Source organism: Nannobrachium achirus, assembly GCF_963921795.1.
Source record: "Nannobrachium achirus genome assembly, chromosome: 19".
In the NCBI taxonomy this organism is placed as follows: Eukaryota; Metazoa; Chordata; class Actinopteri; order Myctophiformes; family Myctophidae; genus Nannobrachium; species Nannobrachium achirus.
Genome location: NC_137826.1, coordinates 21620443 through 21645721, shown reverse-complemented (window position 1 = coordinate 21645721; position 25279 = coordinate 21620443). Strand labels below are relative to the sequence as shown.

General features: G+C 41.1%; 1 protein-coding gene across 1 annotated transcript in view; it reads right to left on the bottom strand.

Annotated features, from left to right (window-relative positions):
- The window catches only part of LOC308304236 (dixin-like), a 35393-nt gene that overhangs the window by 5878 nt on the left and 4236 nt on the right, over positions 1-25279 (bottom strand). The window contains exons 3-13 of the mRNA XM_080748801.1: positions 19520-19645; positions 12727-12958; positions 11019-11120; positions 5778-5860; positions 5393-5499; positions 3889-3972; positions 2974-3027; positions 2635-2685; positions 1761-1865; positions 1567-1620; positions 385-456 (exon numbers count right to left, since the gene is read on the bottom strand). Of these exons, the coding sequence (XP_080604927.1) occupies positions 385-456; positions 1567-1620; positions 1761-1865; positions 2635-2685; positions 2974-3027; positions 3889-3972; positions 5393-5499; positions 5778-5860; positions 11019-11120; positions 12727-12958; positions 19520-19645 (1070 nt within the window). The remainder of the gene's footprint in view (positions 1-384; positions 457-1566; positions 1621-1760; positions 1866-2634; positions 2686-2973; positions 3028-3888; positions 3973-5392; positions 5500-5777; positions 5861-11018; positions 11121-12726; positions 12959-19519; positions 19646-25279) is intronic.

The following is a 25279-nucleotide window of genomic DNA, read 5'->3' as shown; positions in this document are numbered from 1 at the left end:
CATGTATGGGCATAAAAGGGATTGTATGTTGTGATGTCATGAGAACCACTATAACAGAATCCCTTTTATGCCCATATATGGAGATCCCTGATCATCCCCTGATCATCTGTCATCAACATTAAGCCCATATCTATCAGCACTTCATATGGGAATGCCCATATATGGAGGAAGACAGCCCATATCTGTGTGGTTGGTTCAGACAGGAATCTCCATGTATGGGCATACAAGGGATGTACCATATACAGTACATGGATCTCCATAATATGGGTAACAGGGGTCTCCATATATGGGTAACTGGTCCGATATACATCACTGGCCAGATGGCCAAGTATTGGCGAGGTCTCATGTCGCCCTGAGGAATCTAACTAGTGTTATATACTGTACCTTCTGCTGTTGGCTTTCTTCTAGTTTGTTTCTGTGTTGCTGTACCAGCCTTTCCTTCTGCGCCACCTCCTTCTGTAACTCAACCAATCAGGGAACAGATAGACAGACACAGCAGCCGTTTAGCATGAGTCAGTATAAACTATAACTAAAACACTGGAGCACTCGACAGTGATACAGTCTTTTACTTCAAGTACAGCTTACATATTGGGAAAGTCAAAAACATGTGTTGTGGTTGTGTGCATATGCTAATGGTCAATGCCTGTGTGCCAGTTCAGAGCAATTTCTCAACCCACTGATGAGAACCATGAAGAACAGAGACTGACGGACAGAGGTTTCGATCGTATATAATAGTAAATAGGATATAATACTGTTGAGCACCAAAAGCCCTAAATTCCAAACTTGAATTAAGTGCATTGGACCATAGACTGTGTCGTTTTATTTTGAAGAGCCCAGGAAGCCATGTGCGTGTGCAAGTTGTGTAATCTGATGATTCTAAAATGGAGGTCAGTTTGTTTACAAACGGTCGCGAAACTAAAATCCTAACCGGGGCCGACCATCACGGAACAGTGTAGCCGTGAAAAAGAGTGTTTTTCTGCCTATTCTGTGTTATTTGCACCTTATTCAGAGATACAGCTGTTTTTATGTTACAGCATCAGCGTCTGTTTATCTGGTTACCATGGCAACCCTAACACGACTCCAGCCGGGTTAGGCAGGGGAAGTGTTAAATATGTAAGCTACAGTATTTGCTCTTCATGCTGTTGAGGAGAGTGGGCAGTCCACTCCCCCTGTTGTAGTTGTCAGACAACAAACAGCAAGGAAAGAAAAATAGGGTGACACAAGAGAAGACGCTCTCACAGGAACCGATCATAGGCCAATCGAGTCAGGTTACACAAGCCACATGTACCCTGAATGGCTGAACTAGCATCAGATCCTGTAGGAAGACGGAGGTCCTCAACCACTACCATAACTAACACAGCACTTATTTTGCTCTAGTGTCAGTAAAAGCACTCTAGGTTTCCACTCCGTCTATGACGCATAAGCAAAATGGCTGCTGTGTGAACATGGACAACAGACAAGACAGACACGCTATGCAACAGTAGTCTCAAAACTGCAGTGGATCTCTAAATTCCAGAATAAGTCAATAAGTCACTTTACGACGCTTGATTTTACAGGGTGACACACCTTGCATTCACTCCACAGCCTGTTACACTCCTCCAGTTTCCACACCAGCTCTGCCTACAAGAACAAACAACATCGGCTCATTGAAGACTGTGTACAGTGTCCATTTAAAACATTGTGTCAAACTGAACATGTTGTGTAGTCCGAGTGCGGACCATGTTTTACTGTGTGTGTGTGTTTTTGCTTGTATGCTGTACATTCTGGTTGTTGAGCTCGTCCTTGGCCATGCCGGCTCTGAGCAGCTCCTGCTTCAGCTGCAGGATGGACGTCTCCTGGACACACAGTCTCTGGTGCTGAGCCTCCTGCACACACACAGACACACACACACACACACACACACACACACACACACACACACACGGATTCAGTAGGGATGGGACGATATGAAAATGTCATATCACGATTATTGTGACAAAAGAAATCGCGACTTACGATATTATCTCGCCGATCTACAAGCTCACAACGTGTCGCGACGCGTTGTGAGCTTGTAGATCGGCTATATTTTAGAAATCACAGATTGTGAAGCTTTAACCGTTGCTTTTATGACATATCCGAGACCATTAGGGTTTTATGGAAAATGCTTCTAATCATGTTGCTAGTTTGTCTAAGTAACTAATTAACTAACTAAAAACTAAAAGTAGCCTATCTACAAGCTCTCAGAATTGCAACCGCATTGTACCAACAGAGATTTGTCAGCATAGGATGATGATATGGTGATGATTTTCTTGTGTAAGTTAATTGTAATTGTTAATTATTATTGTGTTGTACTTCATTTAGTTTTGTGTTTGTTTTCTGTTAATGTAATGCTGAAAGAGAAGAACACTTTGCACACTCTCGGGGTTCATTCCATTGCTGAGTGTGTACAAATATAAGCAAATACACTTTAAGGGTTCATTTGGTTACATTTGTACACTCTCATAGTTAAATGAACACCTATTGTGTGTGTGTGTGTGTGTGTGTGTGTGTGTGTGTGTGTGTGTGTGTGTGTGTGTGTGTGTGTGTGTGTGTGTGTGTGTGTGTGTGTGTGTGTGTGCGTGCGTGCGTGTGCGTAAGCGTATGTGCAACACTTACCTTTACACCCTGCATGTTTCTCAGCTCCTGCTTACAGCGTAGCAGCTCCCGCTAAAGTTGACAGCACACAATGCACCACAAGTTAAATATTTATCACACCGTGTGTCTTTAAGGCTAACGAAAACATACTGAAATGAGAAATTAACTGCAGTTTCTTCCACTAAATTAACACAATATAAAAAATACAAACATATATGAGCTTAAAACAATATAATTTAGTAGGCACACAACACCAAGATGTCTCCGTAATAAATAATGGACATTGACTGAGAGCAACATTTGGAAAATAACAAAAACACATAAAAAACACTTGGAAAAACAAACAGGGCTTCTTCTTACCTTAAACTCCTGAGCTTCCTCCATACTCTGATCCAAACGACTGCGGGTTATCACCTGCAAAAAGAGAGAGAGAGAGAGGGGAATAAAAGGCTTGTTTGTGTGTGTGTGTGTGTGTGTGTGTGTGTGTGTGTGTGTGTGTGTGTGTGTGTGTGTGTGTGTGTGTGTGTGTGTGTGTGTGTGTGTGTGTGTGTGTGTGTGAGAACCACTCCGGATTGACGGAATATAAGAAGAAGGAAAACCGATACCTGCGTACCATTGTGTGTGTGTGTGTGTGTGTGTGTGTGTGTGTGTGTGTATGTGTGTGTGAGTTGACACACACCTCACACACACACACACACACACACACACACACACACACACACACACACACACACACACACACACACACACACACACACACACACACACACACACACACACACACACACACACACACACACACACACACACCTCTCACTCACACACACACACACACACACACACACACACACACACACACACTCACCTCTCACACACACACACACACACACACACAAGTGCACCCACGAACACACACATAAGCACGTGAGTGTACAAGTGCGCTAGCACTAGCACACACACAAACACCCCCACACACACAAAGAAATGTGATCTGTGCCATACAAAAGAGCTAGCGAAACAGAATGAGAGAGAGAGAGAGAGAGAGAGAGAGAGAGAGAGAGAGAGAGAGAGAGAGAGAGAGAAATGCAGAAAGAGAGAACACAGACCCCAAGTAGAGTAGATGAAAGAGAGAGAGAGAGAGAGAGAGAAAGAGAGAAAGAGAAAGAGAGAGAGAGAGCGAGAGAGAGACAGCTGACAGAGAAAGAATCCAACCACAGAAAGAAGAGAGAAACGACATGGAAATAGAAGACACAGAAAAACAGAAGATATCACTACCAGTTGCTGCTGAGAATCTTCTCCTTCCAAACTCACAGACACCTCCTGCTCGTCCTCAGGCAATGAACCGTTCAGCAGCAAAGCCTTGGGAACGCACACACATGCACGCGCACATGCACACACACACACACACACACACACACACACACACACGGGGAAACCAACACGTTAACACAAGCTTGTACTTTGGAGGGACGTTCTGTGTGTGACCTCTCAAAGCAGTAGCTTATCTGTGTGTGTGCAATTACAACTCTTTTACAGGTCAGAAAGCCCCACCCCGGTGGTCTCAAGAGGAATAACAATAATAATATTTTGTGTTCAGAGACCGTGTGTAAATTACTTTATTCATTAATTCAGGGCCCCGTATATCTATACTATAATTTTGCGAATGTCTGAGTGAGTGTCTGTCTGTCTGTCTGTCTGTCTCAGCGTTTCTCCTCGGTGGCTGGAGCAATTGATCTGAAATCGCATCACCATCAGCATATGAACACACCTGACATAACTGTGAAGCCCGTTTGTCACTTTCACAAATCGTATGCTGTATAATAGCATTTTTATGGTGTATCTATATCTATTTAGCCTACAGTACCTTTTGTGACCACACATGTTAAGGGAGGGGCGCTGTTGTTCAGGCCATGCACAATCACACACAAACCCACACACACACACACACACACACACACACACACACACACACACACACACACACACACGGGGGGGGGGGGGGGGGGGGGGGGGTTCTGGCCCTGTTACAGATGTTGTCCAAAATCATGCAGATCGGTACACAGTATCTCTGTAGCCGTTAAATGGAACGGGTATTTCTTACATTGATGCTCCTACATATTAGCATGCAAGCACCAGTTAAAGTTACTTTCCATCCCTCATATACTGTGTGCACAGTGCACATCCCATAATCCACACACTGCACATCATTTCGGAGCTCATATCTTTGAACGGGTAAGGGCTAGTACTGTATATTCACAACACTGTTGCAACTATCCCCAAAATGTTGGTTTGCCATGTTATCAAATTGGACTGTCCACACCCAGGCCGTGACTGATGACGTTTCCATAGTGATGGTATTGTCACAGTACCTCAGGAATATGGGATATAAACATCAGACAACTGAACAGTGACAGTTCACATCAAGGTAACGAGTGGAGATCGATTAACGTTGCCCTTGCACGTGCAACCTGTGGACAAGCTGAATCTCTTGCAACTCAGTCATCCGGCATGCACCCATCTTCAGACCACTGCATCGTCGCATTGTGAATCATAGGTGTTATAGTTAAGACCTATGATTCACAATGCGACATGAATGTTGCTTAAATGGTCCGTTTGGTTCCATTTCTACACATTCTAAATTAAATGAAAACTGATGATTTTCTTGTGTAGAATAGATTGGGGTATCAAATGGGGGTTGGTGGCTTAATGCATATGAAACTGGGGGTCCTTGATATGAAAAAAGAATTACTGGTGTAAACGTCAGTCTGTTTGTAGCTACCTGTAAAGCAGACACCATTTTGCGAGTCTCCAGCATCTCTCTCTCCAAACCTTCACTGACAGAGTCCTCCCACACAGTCTTCACTACGATATGAGTAGCTGACTCAGCTGCACACAAAAGCACACACACAAAAGCACACACACACACACACACACACACACACACACACACACACACACACACACACACACACACACACACACACACACACACACACACACACACACACACACACACACACACACACACACACACACACACACAGAGAGAGAGAACAAAGATCCATGCACACACAGACAGAAAACAGACAGTATTAGGTCTGTTCAACAATGTTGTCTGTTCAATCAAATCTTTGGTATCTTGTGATTAGTCTGAAGGAACTCACTGCTCCTGTCGTCCTGCAGTGTGTCCTCTGAATGACTGCTAGGGGGCGCTCTGGGAGAGTCTAGAGGGCTGATGGAACTGAGGCTTAGAGAGGGAAAAGAATATGTTTTTAATTACCTGGAATCTGTGGAAGATAACCGATTCATTTCTGCCCAAAGATTATTTTCAGAATTGAATATAATAATAATCCCTCAAGAAGAACCTTGCTTGGCATGTCGGCCTATGGCTTTACAAAGTGTAGTGTTATAATGGGATACACAACGAATGAATGTCATAAAAGCAAAAGCATGAACATGCGTACAGTATATTATGCACACAAATATGACGTACAGGAGCAAGAGATGCAATAGTTGTCTAACATTTATGGTAGACATCGGCTGCAATAGCATCTATCCAAATAATAGTCAACGAGTAATACTGTAAGTGCAGACGCAAAGATAATAAAGCCTGATTTAGACTTTGTTCTAAGACAGTGTCACTTGCCGAAAATATCCGATCTACAAGCTCACAACAAGATGCGACATGTTGTGAGATTGCAGATCTGTTATATTCAGTGTGCAACACCATCGTTATATAACTTAAGCATAAGTTAGTGCCAGAGGGATTTGAAGAAGGAATAAAGGACTACTATATTGAAGACCTTACCACTGATTTCCCTTGACTGAATTCTCCAACACCCCTATAACCACTGCTACATTCCTTAAGCCTTACACTAAACTTTTCCAAATCTAATCTACAGTATCTCCTGATGTAAATGTGTGCACGACATTCTCCACATCTTCCTCAATCATTCTCTGTAAGGATGTTAAGGACAGAAGTATTAGAGTGCGCTTGTGCACTCTCATGCACGCACGCACGCACGCACAATCACACACACACACACACACACACACACACACACACACACACACACACACACACACACACACACACACACACACACACACACACACACACACACACACACACACACACACACACACACACACACACACACACACACACACACACACACCTTACCATTTGATTTGATTCCCCCCCATCGTGGCTCAAAGTCGACCCAAATAGTATGTTCTCTAGACAGTCAGTTCGCAAGCCTGCATGTGTGTCTTGAGTCAGCATCTGAACAAACGTATGACTCATGACTCCCCCCACCCCTCTAGCACACCTCTAGCTACACAATTATCTCCATGACAACCACAGCAGCAGCAGATCACCATCCCACCTCCACCACACCACCAGATACTGTAGATTTGAGCAGAAGCATCTCTTGCTGTGTTTTCCAGGTTTTGATTGATTGATTGATTATTTTATTAGACAAAAAAGTGTAGAACAGTACAAGTATAGTCAATACAATTGAAATGTAGTACAAGTACAGTTAAACACCCTGCCTAAAAAGAACATCTCAAATAAGACCTTTTGCCGTCTTTTTTACGTTGAAAGCCCTCTGTATTTAATTCATTGAGGTACGGTGATGTGTCTACATCTATTTTGACGTGCAAATGCACACAGATGTTATTTGCAGCATGGAGAGGTGCTTACACAGTTCTCAGATTGGAAATTGGAAATTGCAAGTGTGGTTGCCGTGACACGAGTCACACTAGCAAATAAATATCTCTGTATCTGTCTAAACCAGGGGTGCCCACACTTGTTTGACTTGAGCGCTACTTTTAAAATGAACAGCTCAACATGATCTACCCACCCCAAAAAATACCTGAGGGGACTTTGGAATTGCGGCACTCGCGTTGCATGTAAGAAAAATGCACTTGGGATGGGAAATAGTGGGGACAAAAGTCTTCAACCCATTCTGTATAGAAGTGGTAGGTTTTGGGGTTCTTTGTAATACCGACTCTTGAAAAATAAGCATTGCATTGGTGGGTAACGGGTTTGCCTACTTTAGAAGCAGTGAAGGGAGCTGACTGGGCCCTTCTTGATGTCAATCAAGTCACCTCTAAGTGGCAGATGCCAAAAAGAGGGGTTTTGTGATTTGTTTTTAATTATATTTATTTTAAGGGCATGTCACGTGGTCTACCTGCACAGCCTTTGTGATCTACTGGTAGATCACGATCTACCTTTTGGGCACCCCTGGTCTAAACCATTCTGTCCTTGTCCCTTTTATGCCCATATATGGAGATCCCTGAAGTCATCAATATTAAAGGAGCTATCAGCTATAGTCAACTTGTTCTTGAAAAACGGATGCTAAAATAAAAATAATGTTTCGAAAATATTTTATAAAAAAATAAGCTTCATATATGTGTTTCTATTCAAAAATGACCACAAAAAGCGTAAAATAATGATAAAATAATCATTTTGGCCATTGTCGGGACGACACTTTGTTTACATCCTAGTCTAACTAGTAAGACACCTGAGGGTGGAATGCGACCTCAGGGTGACATGCGACCTCGCCCTAAAGGGCGAGGTCGCGCCAATTCTTGACTATCTGGCCAACCACAGCGTTTCTCTGACGATTCTAGTTGTTATCAACCCTAGGAGACACGGGGAGAACATGCAAACTCCACACAAAAAAAGGCCCTATCGCCAACCCCACCTAGGGTGTGAGCGATAGGGCCTAAACATGGAGATGTGGAGAACACTATATATGGAGATAGTCCAGTCCATCATGTCATATGGGACTACCGTCATAGACAGTAGCCATTGTTAGGCCGGAGTCAATGGCTGTCTGTCTGACTGTCTGTACAGGAAGTGATGTCACATGACATACTTTTTATGCCCATATATGAGTCATTCTGTACCACATCTCCATGTTTAGGCCACACAGGTTCGCTCCATTTCTCCATGTATAGGTCCAAATGCCCAACGTCGAGCTTGACAAGGAGGATACCGCACATTGTACCTCATCCACCCTTTCTTCTCTCTCCTTTTGGTATCTTTATCCTCCTCCTCCTTTTTTTCTTTTTTATTCTTCTCTTTTTTTCACAGCCACCCCCATATTTACTTTAGAAAATATATATTAAATTCTAAGAACGTTTCGAGTACCAGTTTGATACAAGAGCGAATAAGCGCTACACTTCTGGAATCCTGTGCGTCAACTTAAAGTCGGATCCAGGCCTAATAACTTTATCTAGCCGCCCCGTTGCCACCTCCTTGTTACATTTTCTTTTCTGAGACACATTGTACCTCATCCACCCTTTCTTCTCTCTCCTTTTGGTATCTTTATCCTCCTCCTCCTTTTTTTTCTTTTTTATTCTTCTCTTTTTTTGTCTTTCTTAGTCTTGTGTATCCTTCTCTTTTGGCTACTGTCTATGACGGTAGTCCCATATGACATGATGGACTGGACTATCTCCATATATAGTGTTATCCACATTTCGTGTAGCCGCCCCGTACAGGAAGTGATGTCACAACTCGCTGACATCACACTGACATCACTCCCGTACAGAAGGAAGGTTACAGAAGGAAGGTTACGGAAGGAAAGAAGGAAGAAAGGAAGGAAGGAAGGAAGGAAGGAAGGAAGGAAGGTCACTCAAGCGACACGGTTTTTCAGAGTATATGCGACCTTCGGTCGCAACCTTCGGTCGCAATCAAAGAATAGACTAGAATGTAAACAAAGTGTCGGTCTGGCAATGGCCAAAATGATTATTTTATCATTATTTTACGCTTTTTGTGGTCGTTTTTGAATAGAAACACATATGAGCTTATTTTTTAATAAAATATTTTCGAAACATTATTTTTATTTTAGCATCCGTTCTTCAAGAAAAAGTTGACTATAGCTCCTTTAAGCCCATATCTTGGAATGCCCATACATGGACATACTGAGTCAGTCTCGTGGTCTATGACGTCAGACATTTTTGGGAAAAGTTAAAATGTTAATCTCTCTCTCTCTCTCTCTCTCTCTCTCTCTCTCTCTCTCTCTCTCTCTCTCTCTCTCTCTCTCTCTCTCTCTCTCTCTCTCTCTCTCTCTCTCTCTCTCTCTCTCTCTCTCTCTCTCTCTCTCTCTCTCTCTCTCTCATATATGGAGCTGACTATCATCACCTGGATCTCCATATATGAAGATCACGACACTGACCTCATCAAACCCTTGGTAGCCATACATGGAGACGACTGGATCATCACTTAGATCTCTATATAATGGAGCTGGCCGATACCTCTACATCTGACATAACAAAGTTAACTCCATATATGGATAAAGCACATATATGGGTGGGTATGGATATAGAAGTCAAAATTAATTCACAAATCAATGTCAATTATACTATACAACCTTTCTCTACAGAAAATGATTCCGCAACATTCTCTCTGAAGCCGGTCAATTTGAGTGTGTGTGTGGCGCAAAAACTGTGTGAGGAGTAGCGCGCCAAACTTTTGGTCACTCTTTAATAATAAGGTTGGACAAGTGCTATAGTGTCGCACTCTTAGGGCAACCACACTAATAAAGTATAACACACACACACACACACACACACACACACACACACACACACACACACACACACACACACACACACACACACACACACACACACACACACACACACACACACACACACACACACACACACAGTATTCATAGATCCTAGGAGAACATTTGAAACCATTAACCAGAACATGTGATTGGTGAACAGAAAAAGACCATTTATTCCTCTCCTCTATCACCCCAGTCTAACATACTTCTCTGAAGTCTGATGATCAAACATGTCAACTGCTGCAGGCACATGCGTGTGCGCGCGCGTACACACACGCACACACTCACACACACGTGTGATTTGGGTCGCTGAGGGGTCACATGCTCCCTCAGGCAGGGAACGATGAACAGAAATAAATACACGCACACACATACACACAAATCAGTGCCGTGCTATACAACACCTACTTACAGTATATAATAATAAATGAATTGTGGAGCGGTACATGTCAACAGGGTCAAGTGACAAAGTGGCAGTGGTGGAACTGGACGTAACTGTAAGTAAAACTATCAATACTGCAATGTAGAAACACTTTGTTACAAGTAAATGTCCGATAACCAAAATGTACTTAAAAGTACAAAAGCATTGGCATCAAAATATACTTAAAGTATCAAAGTTATCATATGTGTAAAATGTATAAGAAATCTAAATCTAAAGTTTAAATAGGGCTAAAGTGGTTAATGTATGTTTTGTAAAAATAATCAAAATATACAAAGTAACTAGTAACTAAAGTTTTCAAATTGTAGTGGAGTAAAAAGTACAATATTATTTTAACGTACGTACAGTAGTTACTTTCCTGGAGAGAGTGTGTGGAGGGTTACCTGCTTGGCTGAGTGCTGTCCGGCTCCTCCGGAGGGCCTTTCTCGTACTGTTCAACCAGTGCACGCACGCACACACTGCCTTCTTCATCCACCCTCCATCCACTGCAGGGAAGACACAGCAAATCATCAGCAAAACACACATCGATAGAAAGTCAAAATGTTTCCCTGTTAAGTTACATTTAAGACTTTGTAAATGATCCGAAATGGGGAAAAAAAAGTTTTGTTATGAACTCCTTGGAGCACAGATCTCCCCCAGGCTGGGTTGCCTACCCAGGGCTGTGTCGTGGGAGGCATGACAAATGTATCCAAACCCTCCAAATCCTTGGTCCATTTGGTTCCATATGTGCATTCTCACAGTTATGGGGGTTCTTGAAGTTTTCTTTATAGTAAGGTATATGATGTCATGTGAAGCTTGACCAATCATGGGGACACCACCCTTTGCCCCTCTCTGATTGGCTAAGTGGCATAAACACAGACACACACATGGCTAATTCATAGATACTGTAGATGACCAGTTTTCTTTTTGCTGGCTGTTGCAGTGTGTATGTTTCCCCAGCAGGGGTCAGGGAAGGGCTAAGATTTATGTTGTAAATTAGGTATATATCATGTTTTACAGTTTCAAACAGTGTTGATTTTGACAGCAAATATTGGAAGTCTTTTGAATAAGATTCATAGTCATGTTTTAGTTTTAGTTTTAGTCTAGTTTTAGACTAAAATGTATTTTGGCCGGACGTGATGGTGTTGAAATGCCTGATTTATACTCAAATGTCAGATCTACTTGCTCACAACATGTGAGCTTGTTAATCGGCTATTTTCGGGGAGTGACACCTGCACTCAACACAATAAAATGACTTGTCTTAGTTCTACAGGATCTCTTCTCCACTAGTCCCTCCTATTTTAACACATGGGATGCCACATCCATTCTATCTGGGCTCAGTAAAATGGCCTTTTCTCTCTTTGTTTATCCACCATTGCTTGTTTGGTCAAGACGGAGCCATTTTCTATGGACTGTATCTCACTCGCGCATCACCGCGGCTTAATTTTTTCTTCTCCATGTGAAAGACAAGGCGTGCACGCCGCCACCGAAAATCAGGTAAAAACAATAGGAAAGATACACAGTTTATCTACATTAGTTATGACAAAACTATCATATCCCAAGTGTTAATATACTCTACTATACAGATTTTATTCATTAACAGTTTGGCTGCTCTTGGTAGCCAAACACGTTCACAGACGAGATAAGGTTTCCATGGTAACCCGCATCTCAGACGCTTGCTACGCGTGCTGGTGAAAGAAAAAACTGCATACGTCATGACGCAACGCAGCCAGAAGCAACCGAGAGCGGCCATTATCCATTGACTCCTATTCTATACTGAAACATAAAAACGGCTTTATCTCGAAATAAGGTGCAAATAACGCAGAGGAGGCCGAGATCAGCTTGTCTTCACGGCGACACTATGCCGTGATGGTCGGCCCCGGTTAGGATTTTAGTTTTCGCGACCGTTTGTAAACAAACAGATCTCCTTCCTGGATCGTCAGTGTACACCCACGTGCACACGCACGGAGCTTCCGGGGCTCTTCAAAATAAAGCGCAAGTGAATGGTGGCGTCCTGAGTGTTAAGGAGAGACATTGGTAGTCGACGAAGATTAACACTGGTTTCAAACAGTAAAACTGTAGTTTTGCATTAATGCATGCATGCTTGTATACCTGCGTAGGTGTGTATGGCGTGTGGGTTGTGCCGCGTCGCGTCGTGCCGTCACCAACGCAGCAGCTGCACCCTGCACCAACGCAACGGTGGAGTGAGGATTGTGATTGGTTGTGCCCCTTGATGAGCTCCTCCCACTCCCGGCGGAAGTCCTGTGATTGGCTGATGGTTTAAAGTGGGCGGCCAGTGCCAGGATAATCCTCATCACAGCTTTCAGGTTACCATCCACTATGTCTGCACAGTAACAACAAAACATGATACATATTGGTATCACAGAATTTTCTAAACAGCATTTTTATTTTAACAGTTCACAGTTCATCTGGTCTTATTTCAATTCACTGAAGAGATTTTTTTTTTTTTTTTTGACAAATCAGCTTTTCTTCTCATCGCTGTAAGGTGGAAATGTTCAAAATGTCCAAATCTTTTCCGGAAATGGAAAAAATAACCTCTAATGGTTCATTGCAGTTGTTATTTAGTCACAAGCTCTTTTTAATACTTTTCATCCCCCACAGACAGACGCGACCACTTTCATTTTCAAGTTATTTTGTTTAAAAGAGCAAAGATAGCAGATCTACAAGCTCACAATGCGTCACATCGCGAAGCGTTCAAATCTGGAAAATCATTTTGCATGGCAATGTAGGGTTATTCATTTATGAAAAAAAACATAAAAAGTTCAAAATATTAAGACATGTTTTCTGCCCAACAGTGACAATGCAATAGGTGCAGCCGTGCAGGTGTTTTCCTGTAATGATAAATGTCATGATGAAAGGAAAACTACTGCTGATGTTTTTTTTTTACGACAACCACTGAGAACGTCACGTGGCTCTGCTAGCTTGTGCAAGACTGTTGTTGAGCGGCTCATGAGAGCGGCTTAGTTTCTGGTCTGCCGTGGTAAACGACAGGCCGTTTATTGTGGGCTCGCCTGGAAGGCGAGCACACGTATGTTATCTTCATTATTTATTGTGGGCTCGCCTGGAAGGCGAGCACACGTATGTTATCTTCATTATTTATTTCTATACTATACTAGTCAGTATCCTCAAAACTTTGGCGCGCTTCATCTCTTAAACGCTTACACCTTTCAACACCATTCAAATTTTTATGTGTTCAGCTTACTGAGGACACGTGTGCTTGTACTTTTGGTTTTGAAATGTTTTGTAGTATAAATATAAAAAAATAAAAATGTTTAACTTTAAGCACCCAATGCATTTCCAATGGGTTTAGTGAGTGGAGAGAAGGATAATAGACCCATGTTTATGTTAAGGCGCTGTGGCTGCAGTGTTCACACTTCAGATATGCTATCTATATCATTGCGTTCACACAGGTCTGCTCTCTGATTTGATCCAAATGTCTAAGCTGTGTGATGTATAAAACTATAGTTATAGTTAAAACTATAAATAAATGTCCCTCTCCACTCTACTGATTACACAGCTGTGATCAAGAATCAAGTCCGGGCGATGGGATGTAAATCCCATATCCATATATCCTAGAGCCCGCAGGGACAGTCAGCCATATTAGTGGTTGTTGTTGGTTGTCAGGGAGATATCAAAACCAATGCATTTCCAAGTCAGATCCACAAACACAATAAAAGCCATGCTCCACTCCTCAGTCTGGAGTGGCCACATAGAAGAACGCCTTGGTTATAGACATAGTGGAGGACAGATGTGATCTGGGATTGTTAGCCTACAGTATATGCACTCAATATACTCCACTACAGTTGGAGTCCATTTGACAGTTGCTGGTTCCCAAACACAGAATCAAAAATGTAGATCTAGAACACATAGAATATGTACAGTACAGTAAGGTTCAGTAGAGTACAGTAAAAGTACAGTAAGGTTCAGTAGAGTACAGTAAGGTACAGAAAGGTACAGTACAGAAAGGTACAGTAGAGTACAGTACAGTAAGGTACAGTAAAGTACAATACAGTACAGTAAGGTACAGTAGAGTACAGTACAGTAGAGTACAGTAAAGTACAGTATAGTAAGGTACAGTAGAGTACAGTACAGTAAGGTACAGTACGGCACAGTAGAGTACAGTACAGTATAGTACAGTAAGGTACAGTAGAGTACAGTAAAGTACAGTACAGTAAGGTACAGTACAGTAAGGTACAGTAGAGTACAGTAAAGTACAGTAAGGTACAGTACAGTAGAGTAGAGTAAAGTACAGTACAGTAAGGTACAGTAAGTTACAGTAGAGTACAGTAAAGTACAGTAAGGTACAGCAGAGTACAGTAAAGTACAGTACTGTAAGGTACAGTACAGTACAGTAGTGTACAGTAAAGTACAGTAAAGTACAGTAACGTACAGCACAGTAAGGTACAGCAAGATACAGTAGTGTACAGTAAAGTACAGTACAGTAAAGTACAATACAGTACAGTAAGGTACAGTAGAGTACAGTAAAGTACAGTAGAGTACAGTAAGGTACAGTAGAGTACAGTAAAGTACAGTATAGTAAGGTACAGTAGAGTACAGTACAGTAAGTTACAGTACGGCATAGTAGAGTACAGTACAGTATAGTACAGTAAGGTACAGTAGAGTACAGTTAAGTACAGTACAGTAAGGTACAGTACAGTAAATCCCATATCCATATATCCTAGAGCCCGCAGGGACAGTCAGCCATATTAGTGGTTGTTGTTGGTTGTCAGGGAGATATCAAAACCAATGCATTTCCAAGTCAGATCCACAAACACAATAAAAGCCATGCTCCACTCCTCAGTCTGGAGTGGCCACATAGAAGAACGCCTTGGTTATAGACATAGTGGAGGACAGATGTGATCTGGGATTGTTAGCCTACAGTATATGCACTCAATATACTCCACTACAGTTGGAGTCCATTTGACAGTTGCTGGTTCCCAAACACAGAATCAAAAATGTAGATCTAGAACACATAGAATATGTACAGTACAGTAAGGTTCAGTAGAGTACAGTAAAAGTACAGTAAGGTTCAGTAGAGTACAGTAAGGTACAGAAAGGTACAGTACAGAAAGGTACAGTAGAGTACAGTACAGTAAGGTACAGTAAAGTACAATACAGTACAGTAAGGTACAGTAGAGTACAGTACAGTAGAGTACAGTAAAGTACAGTATAGTAAGGTACAGTAGAGTACAGTACAGTAAGGTACAGTACGGCACAGTAGAGTACAGTACAGTATAGTACAGTAAGGTACAGTAGAGTACAGTAAAGTACAGTACAGTAAGGTACAGTACAGTAAGGTACAGTAGAGTACAGTAAAGTACAGTAAGGTACAGTACAGTAGAGTAGAGTAAAGTACAGTACAGTAAGGTACAGTAAGTTACAGTAGAGTACAGTAAAGTACAGTAAGGTACAGCAGAGTACAGTAAAGTACAGTACTGTAAGGTACAGTACAGTACAGTAGTGTACAGTAAAGTACAGTAAAGTACAGTAACGTACAGCACAGTAAGGTACAGCAAGATACAGTAGTGTACAGTAAAGTACAGTACAGTAAAGTACAATACAGTACAGTAAGGTACAGTAGAGTACAGTAAAGTACAGTAGAGTACAGTAAGGTACAGTAGAGTACAGTAAAGTACAGTATAGTAAGGTACAGTAGAGTACAGTACAGTAAGTTACAGTACGGCATAGTAGAGTACAGTACAGTATAGTACAGTAAGGTACAGTAGAGTACAGTTAAGTACAGTACAGTAAGGTACAGTACAGTACAGTAAGGTACAGTAGAGTACAGTAAAGTACAGTACAGTAAGGTACAGTAGAGTACAGTAAAGTACAGTAAGTTACAGTAGAGTACAGTAAAGTACAGTAAGGTAAAGTACAGTAGAGTACAGTAAAGTACAGTAAGTTACAGTACAGTACAGTACAGTACAGTACAGTAAGGTGCAGTACAGTTATAGTAAGGTACAGTACAATACTGTAGGGTACTGTACCTTACAGTACCTTAACACATTGACCGCCATTTTAACATACCTCCGTACTCCCACCTGCCATTCGTCTCCATAGACTTCCATGTAATTCATAGTGCACGGATCATGCACACCCATGCCTAGATAATGCACCACGTGTGTCCACCTTGCTCACAGCTTTCAAACAAAAAAATCCGAATGGAAATCCGTTCAGGCATTCCTGAGATAACAGCCACTATGTTTAACAAAGATGGCTGCCAAAATGGCTGCCATGCTTGAAAGATGGGGTTGCTATGGGGGTTAAACATGAAATTTCGCGATTGCTATCATGCCTACTCCATTTTTTGGGGTCAACATTTAAAAAAAAAAAAAAAAAAAATTTTTTTTTTTTTTTTAATTCTCGGGACTATCGGGCCTGGGGGGGAAAGACATTGGAATAATCTCGGGACTATCGGGCCTGGCAGGGAATGAGTTAAAGTATCCTATTTGTTGGGTTGGAATCGAGCCCACACTGTTTCGAAGGAACAGAATTTCTAGTTTGTTTATTTATTTATATCTATATGTGTATCTCCTCAAAACTTTGGCGCGCTTCATCTCCTAAACGCTTACACCTTTCAACACCATTCAAATTTTTATGTGTTCAGCTTACTGAGGACAAGTGTGCGTGTATTTTTCTTTTTGAAATGTTTTGTAGTTTAATTATAAAAAAATTAAAATGTTTAACTTTAAGCACCCAATGCATTTCCAATGGGTTTAGCAGAGTGAGACAGAGGAAAGGGACCCATGTTTATATTAAGTCGCTGTGGCTGCAATATTCACACTTCAGATATGCTATTTATATCAATGCGTTCACACAGGTCTGCTGTCTGATTTGATCCAAATGTCTAAGCTGTGTGATATATAAAACTATAGTTATAGTTAAAACTATAAATAAATGTCCCTCTGCACTCTACTGATTGACACAGCTGTGATTAAAGGCTTGGCTGTCATTGGCTGTTCTGTGGTGATTTAGCCTTACATAAGTCGGCCCTGCAGTGACAATGCGAAAGTCTCGGCAGAGACGTCTTAAAGGGGAAGACCACCCATTTTCAATATTGAACTATGTCATTAATATACCTTAGAGGAGTTGTGTGGAAATAAAAAGAAAGTTCCCCATCTTCTGTGTTGCCTAGAACTGGAGGATTGATTTTGGGGTTTGTATTGCAAATTACAACTTGATGACATCACACATTGTACTTTACAATACAAACCCCAAAATCAATCCTCCAGTTCTAGGCAACACAGAAGAGGGACACACACACACACACACACACACACACACACACACACACACACACACACACACACACACACACACACACACAGTCCCCGACTAAGGATTTGTATAGTCGACTATGATTTTAGTGTAATAGCGCAATAAGTGTAATAGTGTAATAGTGTAATAAGTGTAATAGTGTAATAGTGTAATAGTGCAATAGTGTAATAAGTGTAATAAGTGTAATAGTGTAATAAGTGTAATAGTGTAATAGTGTAATAAGTGTAATAGTGTAATAAGTGTAATAGTGTAATAGGGCAATAAGTGTAATAGTGTAATAGTGTAATAAGTGTAATAGTGTAATAATTGTAATAGTGTAATAGGGCAATAAGTGTAAAAGGGCAATAAGTGTAATAGTGTAATAGCACAATAAGTGTAATAGTGCAATAAGTGTAATAGTGTAATAGTGTAATAAGTGTAATAATGTAATAGCACAATACGTGTAATAGTGTAATAGTGTAATAAGTGTAATAGTGTAATAGCACAATAAGTGTAATAGTGTAATAAGTGTAATAGTGCAATAGTGTAATAGTGTAATAAGTGTAATAGTGTAATAAGTGTAATAGTGTAATAGTGTAATAGTATAATAAGTGTAATAGTGTAATAAGTGTAATAGTGTAATAGGGCAATAAGTGTAATAGTGTAATAGTGTAATAAGTGTAATAGTGTAATAATTGTAATAGTGTAATAGTGTAATAGTGTAATAGGGCAATAAGTGTAAAAGGGCAATAAGTGTAATAGTGTAACCGCTGCCCCTTGTGACGTGGGTAGAGCTGCGAGGGCCCGGTCATCGCTGCTTGCAGCTTTAATTTTATTTTATTTTGATTTAATTGTCCATACCGTTAAAGGACCAGGTCACCTCTGGGACAACCAGATCTTATTTTATTGTTGTGTGGGACACGATCAACACAATCCTGAGTAATTTCTTGTGTTCAATCTTTGTTTTTAGATATTTTAGTATTTCAGCATGCTACAACTGGTCATATGATGCTTTGTAGCATGATATTGCATCATCTCATGCATCATATGATGCAAAATGCATCATATGACCAGTTGTAGCATACTGAAATACTAAAATATCTAAAAACACAGATTGAACACAAAAAATAACTCAACATTGTGTTGATCGTGTCCCACACAACAATAAAATAAGATCTGGTTGTCCCAAAGGTGACCTGGTCCTTTAAGTTCATGTAATAACACTGCTTGTCTACATTGTATTTGCATTACCATTTTACGTCAGTAAAATGAAAGAGAGCATTGCCTGGGAACTTGACACTTTTACTATTATTGTTTTGGGTTGGAAGCGAGCCCACACTGTTTCGAAGGAACAGTTTTCTAGTTCACTCTAATAATAATCAAGATGTGGGTGCATAATTTACATGCGTTTTAAAAAGCCTTTACACTGCTACCACCTGCCAGAAACAAATAGAAACCCATTATTCTTCATTGAGAAAGTGACAGAAAATGAGAGCGTGTGAGATAGAGAGAGATCGAGGAGACAGATTGAGAAAGAATGAGAGGAAGGAGAGAGAAAAAGAGGAAGAAGGCGTTTTTATCATCTTGCAGAGATGTGTACAGTATTGTGTGACATGGCCTTTTTTACCTCTTGCAGAGATGTGTGACATGCGGATGTGTTTGGAGGAGATGAACTGCAGCACTCGTTCCACGTTCTCCTTGCTCTCCTCTCTGCTCCTCGGAGTCAAATACACGCCCTCCAACACCTCCCCAGCTGTCAGAGTGAAGAACACTAAGTCTTGTCAATCTGTGTATTCATCCACGCACCTTTAATTACTAAAGTAGTAGCTACTGTCTGGTTGAGGAACAGTTATACAGCTGCACCTTTATTGTCTCTAACATTCCAATCACAATTTGAGTACAGGCAGATTTAAATGTCACAGTCAAATTCCCTTTTGGTCTTTAGCTAGTTTATCAGATCAGGGTCACATGGGCTACCTGGGTGACCTGACTGACATGGCTGTTGTCTGGGGATGATTAGCAGAGAGGAATGCAACAGAGGACCGCATAGCGGGGCAAGCAAAACCACATGACTGTTTTCGCAACCGTGGCAAACGATTGATTGTACATAACCCCGGGTTTTCCCCTCTCCCATTAAGTTATCATAAGTCTTTTAAGTTTGCAGACACTGAGAAATCCAAGGAGCAAGGAAGGACATTGCTGGATTGGAGCCAAGGACCAGCACTGGCCAGGAAACACAGCCAAGAGGAAATCAAGGGCTTGCAGCGACTCTTCAGGAAATAGGAAAGAACCCCACGTCTGTTGTAATTCGTATGCAGTGATTCTGGAATGTCAATGCAACTTGTCTTGTCTCTCTGTGTCTTCAATGTGGGGACATCACTGACTGACGACACAAATCTACGAACTCTTGGCACTGCTGAGGAACAGCACCAGGCAAGTGAGCAACAGAGCAACAAAGCTCTACTAGGCAACAGACAGCAGAACTTTTTGTTTCTCTCAAACATGTGCATTTACTCAACTAAATTATCCACTTAAAAGGACTAACACATTTCAGTAGTGACATGGAATGGCCAAATTTACAACAATTAGAAAAACTCACATGGGCCAGAAGTTCATTTTTCAAAACGTGGGGAAATTCCCCCGATAAATGCTTCAGAGGGAGGATTTATACACGTTGGGGGATACAATTTGCTTAAATTAAAGGTCTTACAATGTCTGTCTTAGGTTGCATTTTGTCAATCTGATCCAACTTAAGGGATTCTCTGAACTATGCTATAGATCAGTGGTTCCCAAACCTTTTAGCTCGAGAGACCCAAGAAAAATGTCATGTCTCCCCATGAAAATAGCAGATCTATAAGCTCACAACGGGTCGCATCAGGATACTGATACTTCTTAAACTTTCTTAGATTTTGGGGATTTATTTATGGGATTATTTTGAAAAATATCTGAATTTGTTTTTAATTTATGAAAATGATTTAAAAATATATATATATTTTTCTTTTTTTTTGGGGGGGGGGGGCAGAAAGTCCCTAATGATGTTGCTTCTTATTGTTTTTCTTGCCTTTGTATGACAATACTGTACTTTCCTTACTCTGTACCTGTAAACTCTTAACTGCTGTGCTGCTTCTGTGCGATATTCCCCCACAAGCTCAATAAAAGGCACAGTATCTATCCATCTATAACATAAGTGTAATGTAACATAACGTAATGGAAGATTTAGCTATTGTTACAGCAAAATATGTCTGTGACTGTCACACGTTCTCACAGCCTCCCATGCCCCACATTTAGGACTCAGGCCATTGTTTGAAAAGCACTGCCCTAATTTGAATAAAGAATGTCTATGTCATTGTTGTTCATGATGTCACTACTACAGGCCAAAAGAATGCTTGAGCATCCTGGGTCTGTAAAACAGCACCTCCTCCTGAACCATTCTCTCTGTTCTTTTGAGGATGGGGCTTTGTATTGACCATAATCACACCATGGGTATTTTGTACGTATGTCATACTAGGGGGATGGGTGCATAAACTAGGATTGTAAACATCTGAAACTTTCGTCTACAATTTCAGAAATATTTCCATGGCTTCCACGGAAATATGTATGGCTTTCATGCTAAGAAATTATGCAGGGGAAAAAGGTTCTACCAAATGATAGCTCTTTTATTTTTGTGGAAAATACACATCATGCACTATACTAGGGTGTCGTGTGGCATCCGGATAAACCCTGCAGGTTTTATTTGACACTGTTTAATACCTTTAAAAAAAAGAAAAAGTAAAAAGACCATTCCTACATCAAAAGTAATCAACAAACTATTATCCTATATAAACCGGTCAAACATTGGCCAAATTCTCAGATATAAGAAAGAGGCAAAAAAATGGGGGGGACACGGCTTGAAAAAGGTTGAGAACCACTGGTCTAAACATTAGGATTTTGTTACACACAAGGTGTGTGTGTCTAAATATTTAGTTTCTTAGCTGTTTTTGTTTATTTTATTGTCCCTAGAGTACATTTATAGTGTTACTGAATTACATGTATCCGCCAGGACTGCGGGATAGATCATTTGTGGGACATATGGCTGCAATCTGAGAACAATAGCATTCTGATTGAGTTAACTATTCTAATCAAGTTATCGGTTCCTGCCCTGTCATGTTTGTCAAGTCAAAATTAACTTACAAGTCAAGGGTGAACGCTTACAATAGTGGAGAAACTGACTAACTAACTCAGTTATTCTCAAAGTGGGGTCCGGGGACCATCAGGGTTCCTTGACAGGGTTCCAAATGGACCCTTACAGGTCTGTAACTCTGAGGGTGTACAAATGGAACCAGATGGACTCTTATGGGTCCATTTGGTTCAAATCTGAAAGAATCAGAAAACCAACCGTGTCTAATGCTAAAACCTTATTTCTGTGTACTTCTAGCGCTCAACCCATGTGCTAAGAAAAAAACATGGTACTCTGCTGTTCTAATTTAGACATCACATCACATATTCTGAATGATTCTTTGTTTAGTATTTCATATTTGCCAACAACGCAGGTATAAGTTGCTTTCAATTTGACTGGTACAGAAAGGCAATGATATCATTGCAAACAGCCCCTGCATTACTTCATTGGGCTGCAAATACATTGTCAGTTTTTACCCAGGTTTTGGAGTGACAATGAAAAACTAAACCATGGCTCCAAAACCACCAAACTTCCTGTGTTGTAAGCATTGTGAAATGGTGTAGCGTGCAATGACTGTGTGTGTGTGTGTGTGTGTGTGTGTGTGTGTGTGTGTGTGTGGGTGTGTGTGTGTGTGTGTGTGTGTGTGTTAGTTTGTCTTTGCATGTGCATTTACTGTATGTATGATTGTTGTGTGTAAGATAGCAAGAAGGCAGCTTGTTCTCCAACTTTTTCATTTCAACGATCCCCACTGTGCGGATTATACCTGTGTCAGTCTAGTTGTCTGTCTACCATGTGTGGATTATGTGGTCGGCACGCGCTGACATTTTGCACTTTTATCCCTCAAAAATGCATTGACTCTTGTCTTTTTTGGTGTGTTTTCTAGCACTTACAGTAATTAAACAAGTATATCACGCACAGTATACATCTGCTGCTATGCTCACGCACCTTATATCTTATCTCAGGTAGTATGTGTAAATATATAGATACGGTAATCTGTTTTGTCTTTGATTGATCTCCTTTGTCCCTTCTTATTCTTCTTCCCTTTCTTTATTTCTATGGAAATAACAATACAATGGGAACTATGCACGAAAACGAATTTCACCCACTTTTTTAGGCCTACTTCTGTAAATCTGTGAAGTGACAATAGCGCTGGTTCTGATTCTTTGTGTACTACACCAGGGACCCCTTAGTTGAGAGAGAGATGAAGCAGGGACCCCCAAAATCTTTTAAGAGATGCCATATAGTTTCATTGTTTGACAGCACAATCATCAGTGTATTTTGGATTCATGTCAATTTGTGTTTTCAGATATTTAACCACTTGAACTGTAAATACTTAATAAACTTGACATTTCACTCTGTACATAGTCTGCTCTTTTTCCCCTCTACCCTAAATAATACAGTATCTGACTTAAAGTCCTGTTCGCAATTTGGTGTTAGGGGAGTTTCTCACCTGAACTGAGTCAGTGGGTCCCTAGACATGAATAATCACAGAGGTGCTCGTCCGCCATAGTGCCAGGAATGGCGCAATGGCCAAATCAAATATGGCTGCCATCGGCTATGATGAAAATCCAACTTTTCTGTTTCTGGGTGTATATGCACATGTAATACCTCTATTTGGACTAATTGTGGTGTGGGGAATTCATTTCTGATATTGTTTTGACCATTTTGGGCGATTTGGACCTCAAAAGGTCATGGTCAAGGTCATTTTGCTATTCCGAAGACCGTGGGCCATAACTTGGCCATTGTTAGGAGTAAAAACAGGTGCAGTAGGTCTAAATCAACTAATGCTGACATGTATAATTCATTTCTGACATTGTTTTGACCATTAAGGATCATCTTGTCTTTGAAATATCAATGTCAATGCCATTTTCTAAAAACGATTTTGTTCATTACTTGCACTTTTATAGTATTTTTTGTAAGTTTGTTACTATTTTATAGTAAGTTTGTTTTGTTTATAACAAAAGACATACTAGTGGGAAATACAACAAGTAAACATCCACATTTAACTTTAAAGGGGGGTTTTAAATGGGTGTTTACTATTTACGAATAAAAGTGACAAATAAAATCACACAACAAAAGCACACACAAAATTAAATAACAATTTCCAAAGTGCACCATATTGGGATTGTGTGCATCCAAGTTAGTATGATGTGTTTTTACAGGATGTATTCAGCAAGGCAGCCATATCCTCGAGAGTCGAAGTGTTCCTTGCATCCGTCCATGTTCCATTGGTTCTAGTCTTTCCTCAGGTTCCTTGGCTGTTGCAAGCAGGTGGCAAGACATGCACTAGAAAGGTGCCTTGTTGGTCTCAGGCAGCAGTTGTACTTCTCTGCTACCAATGCTGTCTTGTTCTGTCAAGGTCTTTGCCTCTCCAAAGTTTGTTAGATATTGTATTCGGTCAGAAGCCATAGCTGCATGCTTAGTCCCCACCTGGCCCATGCAGTCAGCTCCAGTTTCCAAGGCATATGTCCCCTGATCACTGTCTTGGCTAGTGGTGCTCCAAGATGAGAGACTGCTTGATGCTGTAGAAGCATGTGCCGCTGCACACCTAGTGCCATACTGCTACCAGATCTACTTAATCCCCAGTGCTTGGAAGTATCACTACGACAACTCTCTGGGGTCCACTCATAATCCTGGCGACCCATTATTCCCTCCATTAGGTTAGGGTTATGGGTAGGTTTAGTTATAATAGGGCCAGTTGACTCCACATGTACCAGCAGCTTGGTGACAGCCTCCTCAATCTAGTTCAATCTTTGGGATCTCTTCACCTCCAGCCCCTTTTGCAGGGAGCCACTCATCATCATCAGAGATAACAGAGTCGATAGACGCACCCATCCCTCATCAACTTTACACATTCTGGGTGTCTGAGGTGAACAAACAGCTCTCCAGCTGTGTGTTCGGAATATGGTGGCCATTCAAGCTTGTGGCGATGTAGGTAGAACGGCTGCCTTGGAATCTGAAGGTTCCAGGGTCGATTTATGTCTCCTCCTGCTTATTTGTCGAAGTGTGCTTAAGCAAGACACTGAACCCCTAACTGCTCCCGATGAGCACCTTGCATGGTTTCTTGGTGTGAATGTATGTGTGAATGTGTGTGTTAATAGATGAATGTGAAATACATTGTACAGCGCTTTGGAGAAGAGCACTATATACTGTAAATGCAGTCCATTTACCATTATCAGCTCTGTTGTCTCTGTTGATGATGTCGCTAGTGGAGAAGAGATCCCAGACATC